The sequence below is a fragment of the Buteo buteo genome, chromosome 29, assembly GCF_964188355.1.
Source record: "Buteo buteo chromosome 29, bButBut1.hap1.1, whole genome shotgun sequence".
NCBI classification, from domain to species: domain Eukaryota; kingdom Metazoa; phylum Chordata; class Aves; order Accipitriformes; family Accipitridae; genus Buteo; species Buteo buteo.
Window position 1 is genome coordinate 1,490,043 of NC_134199.1, and position 25,189 is coordinate 1,515,231.

General features: G+C 57.5%; 1 protein-coding gene across 1 annotated transcript in view; it reads right to left on the bottom strand.

Moving 5' to 3' along the window:
• The window catches only part of NTN3 (netrin 3), a 31,788-nt gene extending 19,819 nt beyond the window's left edge, over nt 1-11,969 (bottom strand). The window contains exons 1-2 of the mRNA XM_075059323.1: nt 11,844-11,969; nt 1,746-2,741 (exon numbers count right to left, since the gene is read on the bottom strand). Of these exons, the coding sequence (XP_074915424.1) occupies nt 1,746-2,712 (967 nt within the window). The 5' untranslated portion in view covers nt 2,713-2,741; nt 11,844-11,969. The remainder of the gene's footprint in view (nt 1-1,745; nt 2,742-11,843) is intronic.
• Nucleotides 11,970-25,189: the final 13,220 nt, after the last annotated feature.

The window sequence follows — 25,189 nt, forward strand, 5'->3', positions numbered from 1 at the left end:
TCCTTTTAATTGGTGCTAATTGCTGCGTCTGTTCGTGCTGGCTGGGGAGATGTCATTGTTGAAAGGCACAGAGGGGAAGGCTCGGGGAGCTAATCCAGCTTTCAGCCGCTAAGCCCTTCGGAGGCGGGTGATGGAGAAGCTCTTTCAGGTCCCTTCAGAGAGGGCACAAAGCCCGAGAGGGGAAAGGGAGAAAGAAGGGGAGCAAATCAACAGGAAAAACTACTTTCACACGCAGCTCGGGGAAGGGTCTTTGTGCACAGGGCTTGTCAGGGGGGAGCTTGAAGGGACCGCGCTGCGCCCCCCGCCTCCTCTTCCCTCCCTCGTTTATCTTTTCAGCCCATCTGCCAAAAGGGTGATGCAGCTGGGGGCAGGGATGCTCAGGAGCACGGCCCTAAGGAGCAGGACCCTCACCCTGCGATGGACAAACGAACAGCAGATCTGCAGATGCTCCCCCAAAATAAGCCTCCTCCTGTTTAACCCTTTTTGTGCCAGTAGGGCCACCTCCGCTGCCATTATGCTGCTTCACTGGAGGATTCAGCGGTGAGGCAGATGCGGCATGGGGTGCCACAAGGGAGACAGCCATTGGGTCGGAGTCCTTCTTTTGTCCCAGGGGGTTTCCATGGGTTCACCTACCAGCCAGAGCCCTCCCCTGCCCGACCTGCCAGCATCTGGAGGCAGCAGCCGTGGGCAGGGTGCAGAGTTGAGGGTTTTATTCTGAGCTTTGCTCCAACACTCGTCTTTCTGAGACAAGTGGGAAAACGCAAGGGCTGACACATTCCCACAGGGCGTGAAGCTCTAGCACTTGCTTTGAATCCTCTGCCTTTTTAGCCATTCTTAGAAGAAATCTGCTGTAACATATATATATTTAAGCCGACAGCTGGGATCTCAACAAGACATCGATCACAAATACTAACAAGTCCCTCTGACCTCTGGCACATCCACTGAGCCTTTCAGGCGCTGATTAATGGTACGGCTTTCCCTTGTCTCCATCCTCCCGCCACCCCCTGGGACCTGGGCTCCAGTCCAGGAGGAGCAAGAGGCTGTTCCTCCCTCTCCCAGACCTTCACAGGGCTCTGGCATCCCCCAACCCCATCCCAAATGAGGGCAAAAGGCAAAAACCTCCACCAAAATCCCACAAAGGTTTTTGAGCGGGACAGCCAAGCAATGCCAGTTTGATGTTTTGGAAATATTTTGTTTCAATGACAATATTTTTAACTCATGGAAACCTTTGCAAGGACAGACAAGCTAAAACCACCACACAAAGCGCCATGCCAGACCAAATGCAAATGATAAAATGTTAAAACTGGGTATCTCAAGTATTTCCTTAATCTCTGCGAGGCTTTGCTGCCTGCTCCCTACCCCAAAGCACACCTCGTAGGAGACTGCCATGATTCCCCCTCCCAGCCCAGGGACAGCTGGTTTGCTGCCCAAGGGAAACACCCCCAGATGGGCATCTCACATCCCACGCCAAGGTTTGCTGACCAGCTGGAAGACACCGGTGTTTTTTCAGACGGTTTTGGTGCTTTGGCTGATGGCCAAACCACTGCACCTCCACAGGGGTACCCGCAGCAGAGACAGGGCAGATGCTTGAGACTTTCCCAGTCCTCCAGCAAAGGGGATGCTCCCCAGCATCTCCGGACAAGCACACTCCATCGCTTCAGCTCAGCACCCATCAATTCCTCCCCCAATGCCTTGTTTTAGCGTTTCGGCCGTGGTAAAAAGATAAATATTTAAAAATCGCTTACCCAGACACTCGTTGGCCTCACGGGCACTGGCCCGTTGCCAGGGCCGGTCGTAGTGGAAGGGCTTGCAGCGGTCGCACTCAGGACCCTCCGTGTTGTGCTTGCAGTCACACACCAGCTTCTGCTCCTTGTCCTTCACACAGCGTGCGGCGTGTCCGTTGCATTTGCAGCGCCCACCGACCTGCAGCTCCCCCACCGCGTAGTAATAGGGGGTCGAACTGGTGCCCCCCTCCTCCTCACCGGCATCCCGGCTGCCCAGGTCACGGAAGAGATGCGGGCGGCTGAAGACCACGCGGATGTCGGTGGCTGTCACCCAGTCCTGGAGCACGGGGCTGCTGTCAAAGTCCTGGGCGGATGGTCGCCCATCAAGGGTGCTGAAGGCGATGAGCCCGCCGGTGAGAGGGTAGAGGTCTGTGAGGCCATCGGTGCAAAGGGCCTCCTGCTCGTTCTGCTTTGTGACAGTGGCTTTGCTGGGCTTGCCATAGATCTTACGGCACTGTGAGGAGTAGTACTGGTATGGCACCCAGGTCTTGCCGTAGTCCATGGACTTGAGGATGGCGGTAGACTCGGGCCGGGGCGAGCAGAACTGGAGGCTGACGTAGACCACCTCGAACTTCTTGCCGAGGGAGAGGGTGAGGGTGACATTCTGGGGTGAGTGGTGGAGGGTCTCCGAGCGCCAACACGTCATGTTGGAGGCAGTGTTGAGATCGGTCAGGTAGGCGGGTGGGTGGGCTCGGCGGGGGTCCGAGGCATCGCAGTGCCGCGTCGGGGGCTTGCCACACGTGCTGGAGGCTTGAACCTCCTTCCCGAAGGCGGCATTGACAAACTCAGGGATGCAGCGGCGAGGAGCGCCGCTCTCGTCATAGCAAGGGTCTGGGGGAGTCTGCTGGGCCACAAAGGGATTCACCGTCTGGGAGAGGCCCAGCATGGTGGTGGTGAGGAGCAGGCGCAGGAGCTGCAGGACCTCCATCCTCCTGGGGCGAGGGAAGCGGCTCCTCCCTGGGGCAAAAGCAAAGAGAGTGAATGGCTCCGGCAGCGGCATGGCCACAGCACTGCCCGTGCGGGGAGGCTGGTAAAGGATGGGGAACACCCCTATATCTGACCCTCGACCTGCGCCCGCCTTCCCCACCCCACATCTACTGATGCTCCATTCTGGGAGCAGGGCAGGGAGGCGATTAGTTTGTGCTGCCTTATCTACAGCAATCCCTCGCTCCTCATCGGCAGGAGTGAAATACCGCAGGAAATGGCAAAAGGAGCTGAGCTTTGGAAGGAGGAGATTGAAATCAGGGTCCAGCCCTTCCCTGGTGTCTCACAAACCGTCTCAGGGGCAACAGGAATACACATGCCTGCCAGCAGCCCTGGCTATCACGCGCAGTTCGGAGACCCCTGTCACTGCACGGCTGCCAAGGATTGGTGGTGGGGAAACGCTGCAGAGACCTTTCGGCTGTGACAGTAGCTGCAAACCCCAAGTTATCCAACTGCAGCCCGAAACAGCTCCCATCAACATGGGAGGAAGGAGCAGCAGCGAAAACACCTTGCGGGTACAATCTGCAACAGGCAGAAGCTTGCCAGGATGCAGCCCTGGGACTCCTGGGTCCAGCACCACTTTCCGTGTTGTGCCACAGCCCCAGCAGCATCCTGCTGGCCATGGGCTCTGTGGTTTCTCTGAGCCAGGGGCTGGATCCCCTCCAGATCCCACCACCACACTACCCAAATATTCCCACTGGCAAAAGGAGGTTTTTCTGGCCTCACCCCTGAGAAACCCAGGTCTGGGTCTGGCCTGTCTGTTAATGGAGGGAAAGGCAAGGACCAAATGGAGGGCTTGGCTGGGCTCCTCTCCCAGGGCCAGGGAATGCTGGGTGGCTCCCAGGGGACATGGCTTATCTCCCACATCTCTGGCTTGGAGAGTAGAAGAGGGACTGAAGATCACGTCCCCTCCTGCTGACTCTGGCTGCAGCAGGAGCATCCCACAAGATGCAGATCGGCCATGCCCCGTCCTTATCATCATGAGAGTGGCCACAGCTTACACATTCACCGGAGAACGGCCCCGAGCACTGCAGCTGGTAGTAGACCCCTGTGCTGCCCAGCTGGGTGGATGGCACCAGCCCTGCCAACCCACTTGCTTGGCTGGAGGGGCCATGCTGAGTGCTGCCTACCCCAGCCACCAAGCCAGGTTCTCTGGCCTCTACCAGCCTATGCCATGGCCAGGGCAGGCAGAGGGGGTCCTCCCATCGTCGCCTCTCCCACTAGTAAATCCTTACAGGATGGCTTGAGTTTTGCACTTCATGCTCAGGAATGAAGCCCTGTGCCGGCAGCGTGACCCAGCATAGCAGATGCTCTGTGCCCCATCTACAGCCCCCAGCATCACTCCTGCCTGTCCAGCTGCCCACTCCGGCTGAAGAAAGCTGGCAGGGGACAGCCCATTTCAAATGATCCGGAATTTTTTTTTTTCCCTTTTGCAAAAAAAAACCCCAAACAACAAAAACCAAAAACAAACCAAAAAAAAAAAAAAAAAAGGAGCCGGCCCTGGCTGTGGAAGAAAGCTGCCTCTCTCCGGTCTGCCAAACCGCTAATGGGGGGGAAGCTCCTCCCTTCCCAGCCATGCTCAGCCGGGCAGCCCATGCCTGCCAAGGGGGGAGCAGGGACAGGAGTCTCAGCCCATCCTTGGACATCTCCCCCAGGACAAATCCTGGCCCTGCCACCTACATGGTGTTTCCTCACTGCTTAATCCTCTGCTGATGGAAAGGGGATGCTCACTGCTGAAAAATCGATGGCTCCCTTGGTGGTCTCTGCATCACCCCAGCAGTGCATCCTCTGCTATCTGGCAGTGCTGCAGAGCCTTTCGGGGACACATCAGCTCACGGCTCGGTGGCTGGGCAGCCAGCAGGCAGCAAGACAAGGGATGCTGTCCGTTGGGTGCCCGGAGCACCGAGAACCCCCTACTTGAGGAGTGTGGCATGCAGGCAAGGGGCTGTGGGAGCAGAGAGGGGAGCAGCAGGGACATAGCAATCACCACAGTGGTGGAAGCACCATGCCACAAGCACCAGGCAGTGAAGAGCATCCCCTGCTGCAGGGTTCTGCCACAGGGCTCTGTCAGGACCCCCAGCCCCACTGCAGGCAGCTGCCTCCTGAGCAGGAGGTAAAGCCATGGCTGTTGCAAGGTCCCCAGCATCTGCCTGTCCCGGAGCTGTTGAGTGAAGATAGCACCTGGATAACCCCCCAACGCAATCCTGATGGGACCATCCCCAGCACCTGCCCGGTGCCGAGCAGTGAGCCAGAGCCCCTGCCAGCCCACAGGCAGAGCCTTGCTCCTGTACCCAGCTAGGTGCAGCCACCACCACCACCTCCCATCGCACCAGCCCCAGGGCACTACTATGTGCTGGGAGGAGAGAGGAGAAACCCCCAGGGATGCCGCAGCAGCTGCATCCATCCACTCCAGGGGGACTCAGGATGGACCAAACAAAGTACCCACTAAACCCTGCCAAGGCGGAATCCCCTCCACCCATCACCTCCTCTCTGCTACGTGACAGCAAGGGGACAGGAGTAGGGCCATACTCAATTGTGCCACCTGCAAAGGCCTTTCAATTCCCTGTTAGGTAAGACACGAAGGTACAGGAGAACCCCTCCCCAGGGGAGAGAGACAGCACCAGCACCCAGTGGTGGCAAGGGGAGAGCCCAGAGGCGAAGGTGTTATGAGCAGGGCTGGGGCAGCAGGTCTAGGACCTGGGTCAGGGTCACCGTTGCTTTTGGGGCACATGGGGGGCACGAGTATCTCCTGCCTGTCCTCCCCACCCTGACAGGAAACTCTGTCCCTCCCACCAGCCGTTCCAAGGCACAAAGCCCAGCGATTCAGTGCCCAACTTCTGGGGGCTCTGCTCCTGCCGGGGAGCAGCCGCCGGGGAGCCAACGCTCACCCAGCGGCACATCGGTGCTGGGGAGGCAGGGCATGAATGGAAATCATTATCATCCGCGAGACCACACACAGGCACGCACGCTCCGCGCTCGGCTCACCCCATTATCCCGCTGAAAGAGAGCTGGGGCTGGTGGTCTCTGTGGGCCTCACCTCCGTATCGGAGAGGAGGGCAAACTGCAATCTGCTCCCTTTTATGCATATTCAGCGTGACCCCGGGATTGCCGGCAAGCTGCCAGAGAGGCCTGGGAGTGGGTATTGCTCTCCCTGTCCCCCATCTTCCCCCCCTTCCCACTTCCCATCTTTGCTGCCCCTGGTTCAGATTAAATGGAGACACTGCTGACTAAGCAGGGAGAAATGGGACGAGGCCCTCGACACCGAATCCAGCCCAGCACCCGCCTGGATCCAGCACGAGGAGGGACATAAGCGATGGGATGCACCTCCCAGGGACAGCATCGCAAAGGTGTCCCCAGCGAGGCTCTCGGGTGGCCGCCAGCTCCTAGCCATCAGCAGAACCCGCGGGGCTGGGGGGGATGCAACGGCCGGGCTCACCCTTCCCGAGGAAGCGGCCGCCCTCCCGGCTCCTCCCCAGAAGCAGCTGCATTTTTGAGGTGGGCGATTTCCTCACTCCTCCGCTCAGGGAATGCTAACAGCCGTGCGGTTTGGAAGGAAGTCACGCCGCCGTAGCGCTTCAGAAGTGCTTTAAAAAAATTAGCTACCGCATCCTACGCCTCCACACCCCTTCTCCCTACAGCAACACGCTTCCCAAGGCGACCGGTGGCATTTCCCCGCCTTGCAGGACGCTTGTCGGGGCGATGCTCCAGCCCACCATGGATTCCCCTTCCCATCACCTTCCCGGGAGGCAGTGCTGCCAGGAGCGACGCCAGGCACAGATCCACACCCAGAGCTCCGGGTCTCCAGAGTGGGTGGTTGGTCCCCAAAATTGAATGCACAAGGCAAGTGCAGCAGGTGAGCCAGGGCAAAGAGAGCAAACTTCCCCAAATACGGATGCTGGTGCCTACAGCAGGCCCAGGGTCACCACCCAGCAGACCAGGGCAGCGGCGGCTTTGCAGAGGTAATTACAGGATTAAGTGGAACAACACAGGGCGGGGAGGGAAGGGGGTTATTAGCCAGATTTGATCTCAAGACCTTTGCAGCACGGGAGCAGTCTTCTCTAATTAAAGCAGAGGGGGGAAGGCATGAGCGGCCCAAGCAGTGCTCCACCATCTACTGCAGCCCTGCCACCGAAAAACATGGGTTTAGAGGGCAGGCGATGGCTAAAGCTGAGCAGCCAGCACGGCCTGGGAGGGGAAGGGGAAAGCCCTGAGGAATGGCAGGGAAATGGTGCTTCCCTCCTGCCAGGGACCTGTGCTGCTTCCCCGTGTCCTCTCTGGTGCTGCTGGCACGGTGCAGCTGGCTGGGTTTCTCCTCTGGGCCAGGGCAGCACGGTGCATCGGGTGCTCGCATCACCCGAGGAGAGCATGTGGCCTTACTTGGAACTGGTTGAGATGGGGATGCTTGGTCCCCACAAGGTGCTGCATCACCCTGTGCCAGCATGGGGCAGGGATGGAGCCAGCCACCCGCATGGGACACGAAAAGGCTCCTCATGGCACGGCACAGCTGTGGAGCAATGGGGAGAAAAAACCCAGGCAAGAACCAAGGACCCAGGTACTTGAGGGGATCCAGCAACTAGATCCAAAGTGCTCAGATAGGGCCGATCCACAAGAACTGCTCATCCCTGAGCTGTGCCATGCCCATTAAAGCCTGCCAGCAGCTCAGGTGCCCTCTGAGCAGGAGGGCACTGGGGGGACCGGAGGGGACCCAAAGCAGAAGAGGACTGATGCGCTCAGAGAAGCTGTAACTCGCCACAAATGACCAGAGCGTGTCCCTTAACCAGGATGTATCTGCTACCAGACCTTGCACATTCCCATCTCATTACAGGCCCATTTAATGAGGGCATCCCCGCTCCCTTGCCACACGTGCTGTGGGAGCGACCCACTGCAGATCTGCCCCAGCCCCACAAACGGGACCCATCTCAGGGAGTTGTTGGGGTCTCCGGGTCCCCGCCACCTCCCTCCCCTCTGCGGACACTGCTCCCTCACCCACCACGCCAATGCCAGCTGGGGGATGCTTCTTCCCCCACCCAACAAGCAGAATGCATCAGGACCAAACTGTGCTCCGGCCATGGATAAATCATTCCATGTGTCGCTGGGACAAAAAAAAAAAAACCAAAAACACACAACTGAGAAGTATTTAAAATGAGAGGAAAAACCCCACGCAGCCAAAGCACTGGGACAGGGCTCAGCTTTCCGGCGGGAGGGAGCACGCACGGCGGGGAGAGGCCGGAGGGATGCGGCGTGGCGGGCAGCGCTAATCGCCTTCCCAGCCGCTAATGGAGCGACCGGTGCCCACTTGGGATGCAGCTAATGGCACCGAGGAGATGCCTCGCTTTTCTTTACGAGCTCCCTCCTCTCTTCTGATATTTAAATATCAGAAGCTTCCAAGCACATACGGACCCACATCCACAGAGCCCAGCACTCTGCACAGCCCCTAGGGCTTTCAGCCCCTGCTCCCCAAAGTATGCGCAGCTCATGTGGGCAATTACAAGGCAGCGTCTTCCTGCAGCAGGCACTCCTGGCGATAGATATTGCAATGCACTCTGGCAGGCCGAAGCCAGAATTACACAAGCCATACGATACCCCAGCGGTGCCAGGAGACGCATACAAATTACACTGCATGCAGGAAAGGATGGGCCAGATTCTGACCTCAGCCCCTTTGGCATCAGCCAGAAGTAACTCCATTCAGATCGGGCCAAACCAAGACGTAAGCGACTCCATTCAAATTTACACTGGCATACCTGTGGTCAGAATCTGGCCTGGCTTGAATTAGTTGCAGCCCGACGTTACAAAAGGCAGAAACGGAGCCCAGATTTCCTAGGTTATCGAAAACAACACCAAAAAAAAAAAAAAAAAGAGAGAGAGAGAAATCCACCACGAAGCAAACAGTCCCCAGGCTACTCAACCATGCGCATGGAGCTGTCAAAGGCTGGATGCTCGGATGCATTCCTGCTCACCCGTTTTGGTAACCCATAAGCCATGCTGACCATAGGAAGGAGGGACCAACATCCAGCACGGTCGTCCTGCTGGGTCCCCAACACCCCCTCTGCTTGCCAGAATCCCTGGGTAGAGGTGGTCCCACTCCCAGGAGGGGAGATTTAAGCACAGTATCACCCACATGCTGCGGAGCTGAATCTGTTTTGCTGCAATACTCTTGCATTCCCCGGCCAGCGCAAGTTGGAGATCTCCTCATGCTCCCAACGCTACAGCAGCTCAAGGAGGCATCTGGAGCCTCTGGCCTTGGAGGAGCAGAAAGCATGGCTGCCTTGATGCTACCCTATTTATTAACCTGTACTACTGCTCGACTTGTTGCTTTACCCAACTTTAATCCCACCCCAGCTCCCTGAACCCCTTCGCAGGCTCCTGCTGCACCACTCAGCAACATTGTGTGCTCCCGGGAGCATCCCTCAGGGTGCAGACGGTTTTCCTCCAGCTGCTCCCAGCGGATGCACGGGACACGCGCGGCCCCAGCCCAGAAGTCCTCATTGCTTCAACCCCTTTCCACTCCATATGGGAATAAAGTGATCTGGTTTCCATAACGTCCCTTGTTGCCTTTTCACAACATGCCGGGCACAGATGTTGAAAATAGTCTGGATGAATATTTAAAATGGTATTCAGAGATGACAACATTTGGCCGGCTTTGAAAGATCTCTCACATCGGGTAGAGGATGGCTCACGACAACCGGGCCGGAAACACACTGCACTTTGACATCTCATTTTTTTTTTTTCCCCCCTCTCTGGCTATTGGTACGATATTTCATGCCCCTGGTGTCACACAGCCTGTTATTGCTTGAGTGCCAGCCAAGTCTGCAGCATTTGGAAGAGGCCGTCACGTACGTTTTTAAACATCACGGGGCAAAGCAGAATATGGAAAATCTGTCGCGTTTCCATACCGAGCGCAAGTGTCCTGCGCAGGCTCAGGGAGGGGCTCATGGGGGCACAAAATAATTGCTTCCTTATGGAGCAGGGCCTGACTAGCAGGGTGGGGGAACGGGCGGCAGAGGTGCTGCGGACACCCTCGGCCCGGCGGGCTGCTTCCCTGCTGAAGGAAGATGAAGCCATCTCAGCACGTGCCCCAGGGCCTGTGCCGATGCTCACCTCCTTCAGGGGCTGGGAAACCCTGCTCAGATGTACATCTCTGCTAGTTGCCACCCAAGGTGGGACCTCTGTTCCAGCCGGTCCAAGCTGAAGACATTGTGTTCTGGTGCCCAAGGAGCGGCAGCAACGCTCCTCAGCCTAGATTTCCAGCAGTTTGCATTTCTGGTGGGCTCCTCGCTTCAGGCCACAGTGTGCTCACCTGCATCGCTAGGCCTGGCTTCTTTCTTCCCCAGGCTTCAGACCCACCTCGGCTCCTTCCCAACCTGGCATTACACCCGCCTTCTTCTCTACAGGGACCCGGCTCGCCTTCCTTCTTCCACACGGAGGAGGAGGGATGTTGGGACCCCTGCAGCCCACCCTGCGCTTGGACTGCTGGACCTCCTGTCCCCTCACCAGCTTGCTCCAACCAGGTGGTCGGAAAAGCACAGCAGCTCCCTCTGTTTTATGAATGGGATACTGCAGAAAAAAAAAAAGTAAAAAAAAAAAAAGTTGCCCTCCATCCATCCAAACGCCTTGGAGGGTGTTTTTGGAGCATGGCTCAAGCCACATCCCTGCTGCACTGGTCACAGGGAGCTCCAGCCTCTCCTGGCTTTGAGAGCAGGCAACAGCGAAGAAGGATCTGTGTCATTTCCAGCTGTCCGGGGTTCACACATCCAGGTCTACGCTCAGTATCATCTCAGCCCAACTACAGGTCCGACACAAACAGCACGGACGGAGGTGGGGATGCTCAGCCCGGCTTACGTTCCATATGTTCACAGCTCACCCGAGAGAGGAGAATCCATGCACAAGCACTGCCCAGCTGAGTGGCAAGCCAGCAGGACCACCGCGCTGCCGGAGGAGGTCCTGCTCCTGCCCACGGGGCCTTCCTCACCCACCCTGCTCGGCGAGAACCAAGCGAGGCAGCAGACTGCCGAGCGCCACGTCCCCCATCATGCCAGTTATTCCTTATCCCAAGAAAGGTATTTCCATCTACCCACTCTCCAGTGGGCCGGGAAAGCTGTGAGAGGGACAGTGTTTTGAAGAAATCTCATTTCAGCAGCTCCGAGACAGAAAAGCAAAAGCGAACCCACCAAACGCAGCCCGGCTTCCGTTTCTCCCTGTGCCACCACCCGCTTGCACATGCCCTGGCCAGAACCGCCGGCCCTCACCCCGGCTGTGGTTTGGGGCAGGGTGCCGGGGGTTGCCGAGGGATCTCAGCCAGCTTGGCCCCAGGACTGCAACGCCGCTATTTCCAGAGGGAACCCACCCTTCGAGCCGCCCCGCAGAGGGGTCTCACCGAGGCAGCTGTGCTGGGAAGGGACCGGCGATGGCCTCAAGCCTGGGTTGGCGGCAAGGGCAAAGCCACCCCGCCAAGGTGCCCGGTGGCTTTGTGCTGGTGGAGACCTTCCGAGCGGATAAAGGCCTTACAGCAGGAGCTGCGGGCAGGGGAGAGCACGTGTGTGCCCCGTGCCTGGTCAGCCGGGGCTGGCACTGCAGGCAGCAGCCTGGCAGGGCTCCTGCCGCTGCCTGCACCCGCACCCGAGGTGTGGCCGGGGCTCAGCACCTCGGGACGCTCCGGTCCCCCCTGGCAGCTCCGCGACAAGGTGGTGTTGGGGGGCTGCGACACCGCCAGGCTTCGTACAGCGCCGAGCACCCCCGCCTCCCCCGCGCCGGCTCTGCCGGGGCGGTGGCAGCGAGCCGAGCCGGGCCGGGCCGGGCCAAAGCGCGGAGCAGCGGCGGCCGGAGCTGCCCGGGGCCGGGAACGGGGTTCGGCCGTGCCCGGCTGCGGGCGGGCGGGCGGGCGGGCGGCACCCCCGGCCCCGCCGCGGGGAGGTCCCGTTTTCGGCGGTGAAAGGATGGAAAGGGAAATAAAGGGCGGGTGGGGAGGGGGGGAAGAGGGAGGAATAAAAGGCAACGAGGGAGGGAGCGGTGGGGAGGAGAGCAGGGAGCTGCTCGGCCGGGGCCGCCAGCGCCGGGGAAGTTGGAGGAGCAGCTTACCGCGGCCGGGCAGGTAGCGGGGTCGGTCCGGGCAGCAGGTCCGGGGTCGAGGCGGCGAGAGGAGCCGGGGCCGCCGCAGCAGCAGCAGCAGCAGCAGGGCGGGCGGCGGGGCGTGGGGGCAGCTCCCCCTTCCCTTGGCTGATCGCAACACACAAAAAAAAAAAAAAAAAAAAAAAAAGAAAAAAAGGAAAAAAAAAAAAGCAATAGTAACAAATTGCCGGGGAGGGAGGGAGGGGGGGGGAGAAAGCAAAATAAGGCGGAATAGTGCAAAGCGGGAGTGCTGCTCCCGGCGGTGCGGGCGGGTCCCCAGCGCCGTGCCCGCAGCCGGCCGTGCTCCCGCCCGCTCCGCCGCACCGCCCGCGGCTGCTCCGGCTGCGGGAGGGAGGCGGCAGGGAAAGGAAAAAAAGGAGAGGAAAGGGAAAAGCAAAAAAAAAAAAAAAAAAGAAAAGCAAGAAGTGGAGAAACTGAGCCCCGACCGCTGCCTGGAAGCGGAGTAAAAAGGTTCCAATAAATCCCGGGTTGAAAAGAAGGGAAAAGTCACCTCCCCGAGGAAATCAGAAGCAGATTTCGAGCCATTTAATCACATGCAGGGAGGTGTGTGTGCGTGTGTGCGCCGCCCGCCGCGGCGCTGCCAGCCCTGCCTCCGCCCTCCCGCCGCCGCGGCCGCCCCGCCGGGAGCGGAGCGGGAAGGGGCCGGGAGCGGAGCGGGCCGGGAGGGGAAGAAGGGGCCGCCCCACCGGCGGACAAACCCTCCCCGTCGGGGCACCGGCGCGGGGGTCCCAGTGGCCGCAGGCTCCCTCCCACCTGCCGCCCCGCCGGCCAGCCCCACCGCGACCCCGGGAATTTGGTCTGCCCGGAGCGGGTCCATCACCCCGGGCGTGCTGGTGCCTCCGGAGCGGCAGCCCAGCGCGCCCAGAGCTCAGCCGGTGCGGCGAGGCAGGCAGCCGATAATCCTCCCCCTGCTTCCCAAAGCAGAAGAAATGAGGGATTTACCAGGCGGGGAGCAGCCTCCTCTTACGGAGGAGGATGGAGTCTCCGCTCCATCCCGTGATGCGGGGGCTTTTCACGTGCTGCTGCACCAGGGCCGGCCTTGGCCCCTGATTTTTGGTCGGGGGGGAGAGAAACGGCGGCGTTTTCACTGCGAGAGGCTGCCCAGCACTGCTGCCTCCGGGCTTCCCCAGGAGGGTATCCCCCCTGCTCCCCGCCATCCCCCCTGCTCCCCGCCATCCCCCCTGCTCCCTGCCATCCCCCCTGCTCCCCGCCATCCCCAGGCCACCTGCAAGCCAGGCAGGAAAAAGGTGAAACTAATTTAATCAGCATTTGTGTGAGGCGGTGGAGGAGAGCAGAAAACCTGGACCTGGATCCCCTTGCTCACTGTGGTCATGTTCACAACACTGCAACTCCCCCCCCCCCTCCCCCCCACCAACTTCCAGCTTGGCCTGGGGAACATCCTTCCCATAGACGCCCTTGCAATGGATGTGAGGACTGAGGAGGGTACCAGAGGTGGGGAGAAGGGCAAAGTGCCTGTACAGTGCTCACCTCTTCCATTCAAGGCCCCCACCCAGCATTGCCCTGCGCCCGGAGGACCCCTGGTTACCCACATCCTGTTGCTTCAGGGCAGCAGGTTGCAGGAGAAGTGGTCTCCCCAGCCGGCTGGCAGATGCTTACTGAAGGAGGAGAGCCCAGCTGGCCACAAGTCCCAGGGGAAATGCTGTTTGCTGCTCTCAGCCTTGTTGCACAAAATGCATCTTCCCCCTACTCCAGCAGCAGGGACGTGGATAAACAAGGGCAAAGCCACCAGGTGATAGGGCAGAGGACACCTGGGCCAGGGACAGGGGGAACTCAAGGGTCTATAAGGCCAATGCGATGGGTGTCTTGTAGCCCCCCCCCGTCTGTCTCTGGAGCACTCATGCATTTGGTGAGCCAGGAGGCCAGGCCACAAGCCACAAAGCCCCAGCAGCCCAGATGCAGACCCCGTGAAAGCAAGCAAGTGCAGGGCCAGTGTTTGCTTTGCATGGGGCCAGATGGAAGCATGGGGCAGAGTGAGGCCAGAAATTGTCAGGAAAGTGTGGGACTTTGTGCATGGGGCTGGGATCAGGCTGGGATGACCAAGGCAATGGGGCAAAAGGGGGTATGGCTCGAAGACCCTGAGGTGACGCAAAGCAGGAGTTGTCCCAGGGATAGACCTGAAGGCGTTTTCCTCACCAGAAAGCACAGGCGCTACCATGAACAAACCATGATGCTGAGCTGGCCTGGCCTGGCTGCTCCATGGTGGTGCTGAGCTGGGGGGCTGTGTCACCACAACCTCAGTGCTGCTGTTTTCACTCCTGTCGGATGCCCCTGTCCTGGGAATCCAAACGTGATGTTGGAGGTGCTGGCCACCATACAGGGAAGTCCTGGGGCTGGTGTCCACAGACCTCACATCAGTGAAAGCCCAACTGAGAAGGGCAGAATCTGTTTCTTGGTTACCCATTTCCACTGTTCCCTGAATAAGAGGGAACCTCTTTGCAGGATGGAGAGCCTGAGAAAAAAATAGCAGTCTGCGTTTGGCAAACAGGGGGATGCTGAGGACATCAGCAGGGATGGAGCACTCACTGTAGTAGGAATTGGACTGCTGAGACCCTGCTGGGTGTCCCTTGGCACGCCAACATTACCATGAACGGGGTACCCAATGCTCACTGCATTCTTGGACAGATTCGCGAGGGCTGGGAGGAGGAGAGGGCAAATGCACTGTGTGGTTTCTGTCACCCTGGTGTCTGCAGGGAGCTCTGCCTCCCACAAGCTCCCATTCTGCATATGCATCCATTCCTGCTCCTCTTGCCACATGAAGGCACGATGTCTGGTACCAGACAGTCTTCTCATTTAACGAAGGATTGCTGGAAGGACATGGGCATCCACAAGATGCTGGAGCAAAGGCTGTGGCTCTGGTGCCAAGTTAGCTGGGGCAGATAGAGACTCACAGAATGGTTTGGGTTGAAGGGACCTTTAAAGATCATCTAGTGCAACCTCACTGCAGGGACATCTTTCCTTAGATCAGATTGCTCAAAGCCCCATCCAACCTGACCTTGAACACTTCCAATGATGAGACATCCACAACTTCTCTGGGCAACCTGTTCCAGTGTCTCACCACCCTCCTAGTAAAGAATTTCTTCCTTATGTCCAGTCTGAACCTACCCTCTGCCAGTTCAAAACCACTGCCCCTTGCCCTGCCACTACACGCCTCGGTAAGAAGTCCCTCTCCATCTTTCTTATCACCCCAGTAAGAAGGTCTCCCCGGAGCCTTCTCTCCTCCCAGCTGAACAACCCCAACTCTCACACCTTCTCTGCAATCAGTATCTCACATCCTCTTCGCGACACACACACACAGAGCCGGTCTGGTCCCGCAGAGGACTTGCTTGCCCTTTGCTTTTGAAGCTGCAGAGGGGTCCAGCTCCCTCACAGCTCGGGCTTCCAGCACGGCCGGCAGCCCCCGCCGAGCGCCGGCACGGCGATGCGCGGCCTTCGCTTGCCCTCTGCTGGGCTGGCCCCGCCGTGCCGCGGCACCGCCGGGGAAATGGGGGGGGGAACCGGACTGTAATTCAGTCCCCCGGTTCACCCGGGCAGACAAGAGACGTGTTATGGTTACAGCTCGGGTCACCTCCCTGCCCTCCTGCTCAGCTGCAGTTGGGGTAGGATTAGGGGAGGGTGGACGACACGGGACGGGACACGGACTGGACCGGAGCTGGGTGCAGGGTGATGTGAGAACCTGGCATCCCAAGGCTGTGTCACTTGCCAGACCCACAGCAGGACGGTCACAGCCCCCCCAGCCCCGCCGGAGGAAGGAGAACGTGTCGGCACCAGGCAGCACCAGCCCCCTCGCTGCCTCCACATCCCAGCAGGCAGGAAAGGCTCTGAGAGGTGGGGGTTTGTGTTTCCAGGCAGGCTCCTGCCACCTTGCTGGGCAGGTAGGGAAGAGACCCTATTTACCACCTTCCCCAAGCCCTTCTTTAATCTCTTCACTGGGGAAGGAAGAGTTTTGCTGCCAGAAGGCAGACTCTTCCTTCGGCTGGTCCCAGCAGGCCCCTGCCCCAGTGCAGTGAGAGAAGAGGATCCCATTTTAGCCACCAGGTTGCCTTCAGGGTGATTCCATAATTCTCATGTTTCCCTTATTTCTGTGCCATTTACTCTTCAAAGGGATGCTCTGCACCCAACCTGCCTCTTTTTCCAGGCTGCCAGTCTCCCAGCAGACGCATCGCCCCTCCCATGCTGTTTTGAGACCCTGTCCCCACACCCGGTTTCTTCCAGAGTGCAGGTCACCCCAGCTGTCCCCAGGAACTGAAACGTGGTCTTCCCAGGGCATGCAGAGAGGTACAAACACGCTGCCTCATTGGGTGTGCTTTGCCCAAGGCATTCTGCCATTGCTCCATCATGCCAGCGGCTTGGGACTCGCCGGCAGCTCACCAGCCCTTGGGGGTCTGCCTCCTCCAGCCTTGAGCCTCCTGCTCACCACCAGCCTTCCTGCAGGCCCAGCACAGCCACAGTGTATTTGGGTCTTTCCTCTCGCCCTGCGAGAACAGAGGGCTGCCTGCCCACCCTGGGGTCCAGGTGCAGGCAGCACTGGGGGTTTGAGCACCGTGGAGGTATAGGGGCAGCCCGAACAGGTCATTCCTGTGGACCAGTAGCACTGCTCTGCGCTATAACAACGCTTCTCTGTCATCCAGGAGGGTCGGTGGGGGCAGCTCATGGTGAAGTTTTCGGGTCTGGGTGCTCCTAGGAACCTGTATAAAATCAGCATGACATTGCCACAGGCAGAAACACAGACAGACACACCTTTGTGTCCGCCTGCTGTCTCCCAGGGGAAAGCTGAGCATCTGGGGCTCGAGTCTCATTTATGTATAAGCCATTTCACCACTGACATAAATACCCATTTCCAAGCATAAGCAGACATGAGAGCCAGACCTTGGTGGGGGATAGGGATTGTTGGTTAAAAGGTGTGCAGTGAACGTGGCTTGGGAAAAAGAAACAAGGTGCAACGTCACTGCAACGTCCAGCATATAACACCACTGCAGAGTGATGTTACTTGGATTTTTTTCCCTGCCTCAACCCTACCCACCCCAAGGATGCTGTACATTAACATCGCATAGGTCAGGTCTGGAGCTGTAGCTAACAGCCCAGGACACAGCACTGCGGGCAGACTGAGGGCCACCCTGCCCTGCAGCTTCCCCAGGAAGATGGAGCTGGGGGGAGGCCGGAGGGGTGCTGAACCCTTGGCAGTCTGTGCCCAGGCTATGCAGCAGTGCCAGCTGTAGAACAACCATCACCCTTCCCCGCCTTGGGCTGGGGGGATGCTGTGGGAGGAGGGTGCAGAGGCCAGGAAAGATGTGCAATGCCTCCCCAAACACCCTCTGTGCCACCAGCAAACTGTGGCTCTGCAGGCACCTCAGGCCCTGCTCCTCCAGCGTGTCTCCAGCTCTGTGTCGTCCCCCTGTGGCTGCCCTCACCCCATGATGAAGGGACTGGCGTGTCCCTGCTCATGCTAATCGCCACGGTGAAGGCCTGCCCTGGGCAATGCTGAATGGGATGAGCGTGTCCTGTTTAACCACAGGTCCTCAGACCTAGCAAGCAGCTGCTAGTGGGGGTCAGGAACAGATTTTGTGCCTCTTTCCCTCTCCAGGCAGCTTTCTGAGCTGCAAGCCCTGAGCCTGGCCCTTTCCAGCCACGCTAGGGTTCATTTTTAACTCCTCCTATTCCCCCATCGTCACCCCACCTTACAACCCTGTCTGTGGCCACCCGCTGCTCTGCAGTGACTGCTAGGGCAGCCGGCGTGTCCCTTCCCCACGGCAGGCAATGGGACACGCGTGTCCCGAGCTGTCCCCAGTAGCAGCCGCGGTCGCCAGTCGGGAACCGTCCCCCCGGCTCCGGGGACGAGGGGGGCGGCGGGTGCGAGGCCTGATCCGGCGCCGCTGGCCGCCCAGCCCCGGCCGGGATGCCGCGAGGTGGTGCCGTTTCCCCGCAGCTGCCGTCTCGCAGCCCCGGAGCAGCCCCGGTTCGTCGGGGCTTGGGCGGTGAGAGGCTCCGGCAGGCTGGTGAGGGGGTGGCTCGGTACGGTGGACCCCTGAAAAGCCCGTCCCCTGGGGTACTTGCAGGTAAATTGGTGTTTTCATCAGCGGGAGGATGCTGTGCGGTGTCTTGCACGCTTGCGCGCGTGATCGTGGGAGCCTCCGGCACGCTCCATGCATGGCTGGGTCTTTTGGGGAAGGACGGCTGCCTGCTAGCAGCGTCTCTGCTGAGTGCGGTTATGTGACTGCAGAGCAAGGATTTCTGCTGGAAAACATCTCATCTGACCTCTAAGCGCTGCTTTTCAGGGGCCCAAATGCTGCTCACAGGCCTGAAGTCAGCAGCAAACCTTGGCTTTGGTGCAAGGAGGTCTTTTAATAAACCTCATCGGGCACCTCAGCACCTTCAGGTGTTGGGGACCCCACTCCTGTCTGCTCTCACTTCCCAGCTCCAGTCAGCTGCCCACCAACCTTGGGCTTACTCCAGGGATCTGGAGGAGCTGGGCCATGTCCTCGTGTGCCAGGGAATCTGAGCTGTGCTGGCTGGTGGATACCACCTCGTCTGCAGCGCTGGAGGAGCTGGTGTTGACCAGAGAAAGTGGCTGCTGATCTTGCAGTCGGAGCACAGCATTCTCCGGGTGCCCCAGGGGTGTTCCCAGCGAGACACCAAGAGAAGAGGTTGACAAACCTGCCTGGCAGATGGAGGCTGTCCTGTGTGAGCCAGGAGCAGCTCGCTAGGCTGGCTCTAGAATGGCTGGGGTTGAGGTTTGGCTTGTGTCTTGTTTGCTCCAAACCAATTCAGCCCTCAGCGTTTGGGTAGATTTGGGCTAGGATTCCAGAAAGCCTCAGCAGCTCGGGCCGGGCTGCTTAGTCGGGCACGGTGCAGGGAGCCGTTGGTCCGCTCCCAGCCTGCTGCTGGGACCACAAGTTGCAGCACAAAGATGCCAGCCCAGGACCCCAAAGCAGCAGGGCCTGCCCCTGCTCAGACATTGCCTTGGGCAGTGCCCTGCAGTCTCTGCTAGCAGCCTGCAGCTCCAGAGCCTGCTCAGTTGCGAGAAACAGCACCTTGCGTGACGTAAACAAATCCCTGTTTTTTTGAATTGGTGGTGGGATTTAAGTGGCTGCTTCCTTGCCTTCTTCAGGAGTGCTGGCACATGGGCCAGGCCCGTAGGGATTGAAGGCAGTTCCTGGGAGGCAGCAGAAGGAGCGTGAGCACCTGGTCAAATTGATGTGCTGGCAGGACCAGCCATCTGTGCCACTGCCAGCCACTGCCAGCGTCATCAGACCCAGTGGACACCGTGGAGCACATCCCTGCTCCCAGCAGCAGTGGGGTAGGGCACAACACTCTCCCGAAGCCAGAGTGTGCAAATAGGGTGTGCAGGCATTTTCCAAGCATGGCTGCTGCCGTGTTGCCAAAGCTCCTCATCACGGCACCCCGCATGGGCCAGCATGTCCCAACCCTCAGCCCCCACTGTGACGCTTGCTGGGGCTACAGATGACCAGAGCGCTCGCAGGTGGGTTCATGCTGCCACTCCTCCATGGCCACACTCCTTCAGCTCCAGGTAGTGCTTGGGAAGGTCACCTCTCCACCCAGCCTCTGCTGATGGTGGGGCTGAGGTCCTGCCGGGGGAGAGCATGGGGCTGTTCCCTGGCATGGCTGCGTCACACCAAGCAGGAACCCCTGCTGAATTGGCTAAAGGTCTTTGTTTGAAGCTGTCCTGGAAATGAGTCTGGCTGGAAAATGGTGGGGGTACCCAAACCGCAGTCACAGGCAGGGCTGCTGGGAGCAGGGCTCCAAAGGGGAAGGGTTGGGGCAAAGGGGTGGGAAGGAGGGACCAGGGCAAACAGGGAGAGAAGGAAGGCAGGAGAGAGAGAGGAAAAGTGGGAGGGAAAGGAGGGGGAAGAAGCTCGTAGGAAAGCAGAGCGTGAAGGGGGAAGAGAAGAAAGACGGGTTGGGGGGAAGAGAGGCACACAGAGACACAGAGAGTTTTGTAACAACTTAAATTCATTCCAGACAATGTCCAAGGAGCCCTGGCAGCACGGGTTGAAACAAACCCTGCCTTTGATTTTATGAGTTCATTATATGTTGTTTGGGACAGTGATTCACGCGTCTTGGCTGCTTCACATTTTCCCTTGTGTCACAAATGAAGAGGGGACCACGAGATGGATTCTTTGGGTGGAAAATATTCCCTCAATTGTTAGGTAGACGTCTCTGTGCCATGCAGAGGTCCCGGGAGAGTGGTCTCCTGGGCTGCCCCAGCTCCCCACACAGCACACACAACCTCTATGCCTCGTGTCTCGCTCCCTCTTAAAGGCAAAGCACTGGGACCAGCCGGCAGAAAGAAGTGAGAAGATGCCCGGTGGTGGCCACGCATGTTCTGCACCCGCCCTTTGCTGCAAAACACAGGATGGACCAGAGGATGGCCACCTGGGAGAGCTCAGACTCATCTGGGGAGGAGATGCAGCCACCAAGGATGGTCCTGTGAGAACAGGGTCCCAGAGCCCATCTCTCCTGAGGGTGAGGGAGGGTGACCCTAGGGCTGCAGCCCCAGCCTTGGGGACCATGCAGCAGTCACACTGCAGCATTGCCAGGGGTGTTCCTCACCTCCCTCCCCATCCCAAGAGCATCACTGCATTTACTGGTTGTTGCTGCCTGAAGGTGCGAGGTGCTGGACGAGCTCCAGGGAAAACCATTCAGGAATGGGTTGGTGGCTTTCCTAGACCATTTTGGTTGGATATATTCACAACCCTAATATAGGCCCTGGTCAGAAAAATAACAAATCCTGCCCAAGCCAACACCGAAGTTTGCATTGGAGCTGATTGAAAAACACCAATGACTTGGTTGGGCATTGTTACTATTTTTAGCTTCCTGTGTCATTTCAGGTTTTCCAGCGAAAGGAAGAAAAAAAACGCACTGATTTTTAAACGATGTTGTTGGTAGAGAAAATACAGACTTCAGAAACTGAACACCAAAAGCTTTTTGCCTGGCATTTTCTGGTTTTGATTTATAATTTCTCTTCCAAACCCAGACAAAGTTCAGTAAAATTTTTCATTTTGACCAGAAAGCCATTTTTCAATGTGGTCAGTTCTAGCCTGAGTCCTGGGAAATGGACAGCACTTCTAACCTGGACAGCCATGACCCAACCAACCTGAACAGCCATGACTGAGCCTGCAGGGCTTCCCACACTGGTGTATCTTACACTGACTGGTGTGAAGGTGCAATGAAGATCCACACACTCCTCGTTGGGACATGGAAACTTTTGCACAGATCTGCATTAGCTCATAAGGAGAGCCAAGACTCATAAGCTTTCGCTGGTGCCAGATGAACTTCATGTTGACTTCCAGGTAGAAAAGCCATGCAGAAGCCCACCTTGAGACGGGCTGCGGCAAACAGGACAAGAAGCACTGAAGCGGGGTTGCTGAAAGCTTGCAGGTTGGTAGGGGAGGACTGATAGCACCACAGAGGTGCCCTGCTCCAAAGGAGTCCCAGAGACCTGGTTACCCCACACTCCCTTCTTCCTTCAGGCCTGGGCTAAGGCACTGCCAGTCCTGCAGGGAGCTGTTTCTGAGGATAAAGTGCAGCCTTCATTCTGCTGGGATTGCAGGCCAGCATCTTTCCCCAGCACAAGCTTCACTTCAGGAAAATGAGGGGTTTTTTGGTTTGAATGTTGTTGTTTTTAAAGAGAATTCTTAGGAAAAACACTCGCTGAGACGGATCAGCTCATTTTCAAAGTTATCCTGGGGCAAAAGACAGAGGGTGTGGGCTTCGATACACACCCACATCTGTACAATAAGGAAGGCAACAGCGCAAAGCAAAAACAATTGCATGAAAAGCTTTCCAACAACAAAGTTTGCAAACCCGCAGAGCCCAGGCTATTTCTTGTGGTCGGTGGGTAAGAGTTCCCAGATAATGGGGCCTGACAATGGAACAATGGGGGCCGAAAGACGCCGCTCATGATTAGGAGTTATATAACAGCGGCTGGCATTTATTAATAACACTCGTGTTGTGCTTTATTTTCTTAGTTAGCACTTTTCAGGTTCAGAGCACTTTACAACCCCTGGCTATTCCATATTTGATGCTCGGCACGAGGTGACTAGGAGGAAATGTTGGCCTGTAGCAGTAGGAACACCCTTCACGCCTGCTTCTGTTGTAGACCTTAAAGGGGAGAAGGGGAAATGCTCACTGATGGGCTTTCACTGACTATTTGGGACCTCTCCTGTTCCCCACAGTCTTACGGGTGGTGTAAGACCACAAAGAAACATCTGGGAAAACAGGGTTTTCCTGGGATGAGTTACAGAACCTTAATGCTTTCAAAGTGCTCCTTTTCCTGGAGAACGAGCAAAGCTGGGAACTTCGCTGGGATGTAGGAGGACGGTTGGGTGTGATCCCAAATGGGAACCAGCCCTGGAGGAGCAGTCCACAGCCAGCCTGCAGCGATGGCATCTGCCTCTTAGCACAGCTTCGGGAGCAGGAGTGAAATGTCCCACTGGAACAAAGACAACCTTGATGGCTGCCTACCATGTCCTTGGGACGTGCCGATCGAAGCAGTAACCATGGCTCCTCTTGGAAGACCCACTGGATGCAGTTTGGGCCAGGCTGAAGGCTTTCTTTCCCCAGCACGCACGAGACCTTGACACAGAGCAACAGTCATTCTGCCCGGCGCAGGGGATGAGCGGTCCAGTCTGAACAGGTTGTCTCCTTCTGGTCTGGGTAGGCTATTTATTGCTCCTGTGACTGTTGCTCGTGGTATGTGCTGACCGCTCAGCCTGCTTATGAAAAACAAGAGAATTCCCGTCCAAGCTCTGGTGCCAAGCAGGCAGCAACGGTTTTCTTCTGAGCAGGCCTGGGAACCTCTTCTCAGCCCTGGGCGGCAGATGTCTCAAAAGCAGCTCAGACCTGGGAAAGTTGTAGCCCGGGACCAGGCTTTGGACTCAAACACCCAAACAGCTCATCAGACGGTCCCCTGGCTTGTCCAAAAGCAGAACTAGCACAGATGGGAGTGAAAGCGACCCATGTGCATGTAGGTGAAAGCGAAAGGGTCCTCATGGACCCACAGCTCTACTCCTAACCAGGAGGCATGAGAGCGCTTGCAGGACACTCTGCAATAAGAAGGAGGCAGGTTTTGCAGCTACAGCAAGGGATGGGATCTTGTGCTTTTCTCTACTGGTTCTTGGAGTGCACGTGCTCCAGCGAGCAGTCCTGAAGCATGGAAATTCACACTTCCAGCAGTTCCTCTTATAAGAAAGACCTGGCGATGCTAAACAAAGCCAAGGGCAAAGAGCCACCCTAGGGACAGCCCTATGAGAAGCCCAGGGAGTTCTGGGCAGGTGCCCTCATAGTCTTGGCTGCAGTCCTTAGGTTGCTGACTGAAGGGACAGGGCTATGATGCTGAAGTGCGATTCCCAGAGCATGTTGGGCAGTAGCCAAGCCGATGCATCCTGTAAGGAGGAAATCTCATTTGTTGGTGTGATTTAAATCATACACATCTGCCAAGACATGCCCGCCTGCACAGGAGAGATCTTGAGATAACAGATACCATCACCCCGCTTTTATTTCACCCAGTGTCTCAGAGGGGCTGGCAGCATCAGGAGCCTTTTTTTGCACTTGTGATCTAACCCCCGACTGGGGTAAAAACCGCACACACTGCCAGCTAATGCTTTTTGGTGGAGAGCATATTGCCTGCTGCACTCTAAGTGCCAGAAACACTGCACAGGGACTCTGCTCACTGGCAGCCACCTGCCAGTTGGTGGCTTATCATCTCTTCTTAGTTAAAGGTGTTTGGAATGGCAATGGCAAGGTAACCCCCACAGACTAGTCATTGCACATCTTCTCAGCCCTTTGCTGTCTGCGTGCCAAACGGAGTGTGAGACAGAGACAGCAGGATGCCAGCTGCTCGGCATCCTCTGTGATGTAGCCAAGGGGATGAGTACAGGCAGGGCTGGTACCAGGTGTCACTGGTGACACGTGGGGACCACAGAGAGTGGGCCAGGGTTGCTCTCAGGTCTTCAGCTGCAGAACGTATTGCTGACGGTGGTAGGGGAAACAAGGGCGTCTCCTGGGGCTCCTCTCTCGTCACGGGTCTGGCTCAGCCTTGGGAAAAAGTCAGCCCTCCGGCTTCTTCCTGCCCCTGTATGGCTTCTTGCATGCCTGGGATGGATGACGACCAGGCTGGGTCAGGCCTGGGGGCACCGCACAGCTGCACGGCTGTGCTAGGTGACATGGGTACTAACAGGGAGATAGTGCCCCTCGAGCCCCCACCTCAGGACATCTGGCCCCAATGATCTCACCCACAGGCTGGCCAGGATGGCTGTGCGGATGGGATCCAGCTGCCTGTGCCTGACTCCAGGTGAGGCAGGATGCGATGAGACCGGCTGGATGAGACAAGCAGCCAGAGGAGATGATGAGAGTCATTTCAGACCTTTTAAATCAAGAGTTACATGTGCCCTTTGTTGCTGAGGTTGAAATCAGGACGCTCTCAGCTTCAAAGATGGTGGGCATAAAAGGTCAGATTTTTGTTCCATACCTCCAACCTGAGAGCTATAGCTAGAAATGTCTAACAGCACACTACTTCCAGGCAGGAAAATCCTTTTTGTTATGCACCCTGAAAAACTGCACAGAAAAGGCTTAACTACACAGGATTTTCTCTGGGGGAGAAAAACATACTTACCCAGGCAAGTTGATGAGGGATCAAACATTCTCCTCGCACTTACTGGGAAAGGGTCACATCCACCATCCAGCCTGGAAGGACCTTTTGGTTCCTTTTTTGCCTTGTGTCACTGCGACCACACCTGAATGTACAGAGTCTGGGGTTCAAACTGGATCAAAAGGCTCTGATGCTGTCTGAAGGAAACCTCTAGAATGCCCCATCGTGACTTTTTTTGCTACCATTTAATTTGATGAAAAATTGCCCAGATAGACAAATAGTATGGTTTCAAGGTATTCAGTGACCCATCTTCTTGTATTTCTTGATCTGCTCTGCCTGGTTTGAGACCCTGTTGGAGGTTGGGTTTTTTGGACCTGTCATTCTGAGCATTGCCTGCACCCCAGAGATTGAAGTGAAAAGCTTTTAAGAGAGGAGAAAGGACTCCATGTTCTCTGAAGCTGTCCACTGCATTGGGATTTCCTGGCCTTGCTTCAACTGCTCTCAGGGCATAGCAGAGCCAGCCTGTCCCCTTGGGAGCTCAGTGTCACGGCAGGAAGAAAGGAAGCAGCATGGTAGCGATGATTGGAACTGCAAGTCTGCAGAGTTCCTTAGTAGAAATTACTGCCATATTTACCAGTGCACTCCTCTATGCCCAGGATTAAGTCCT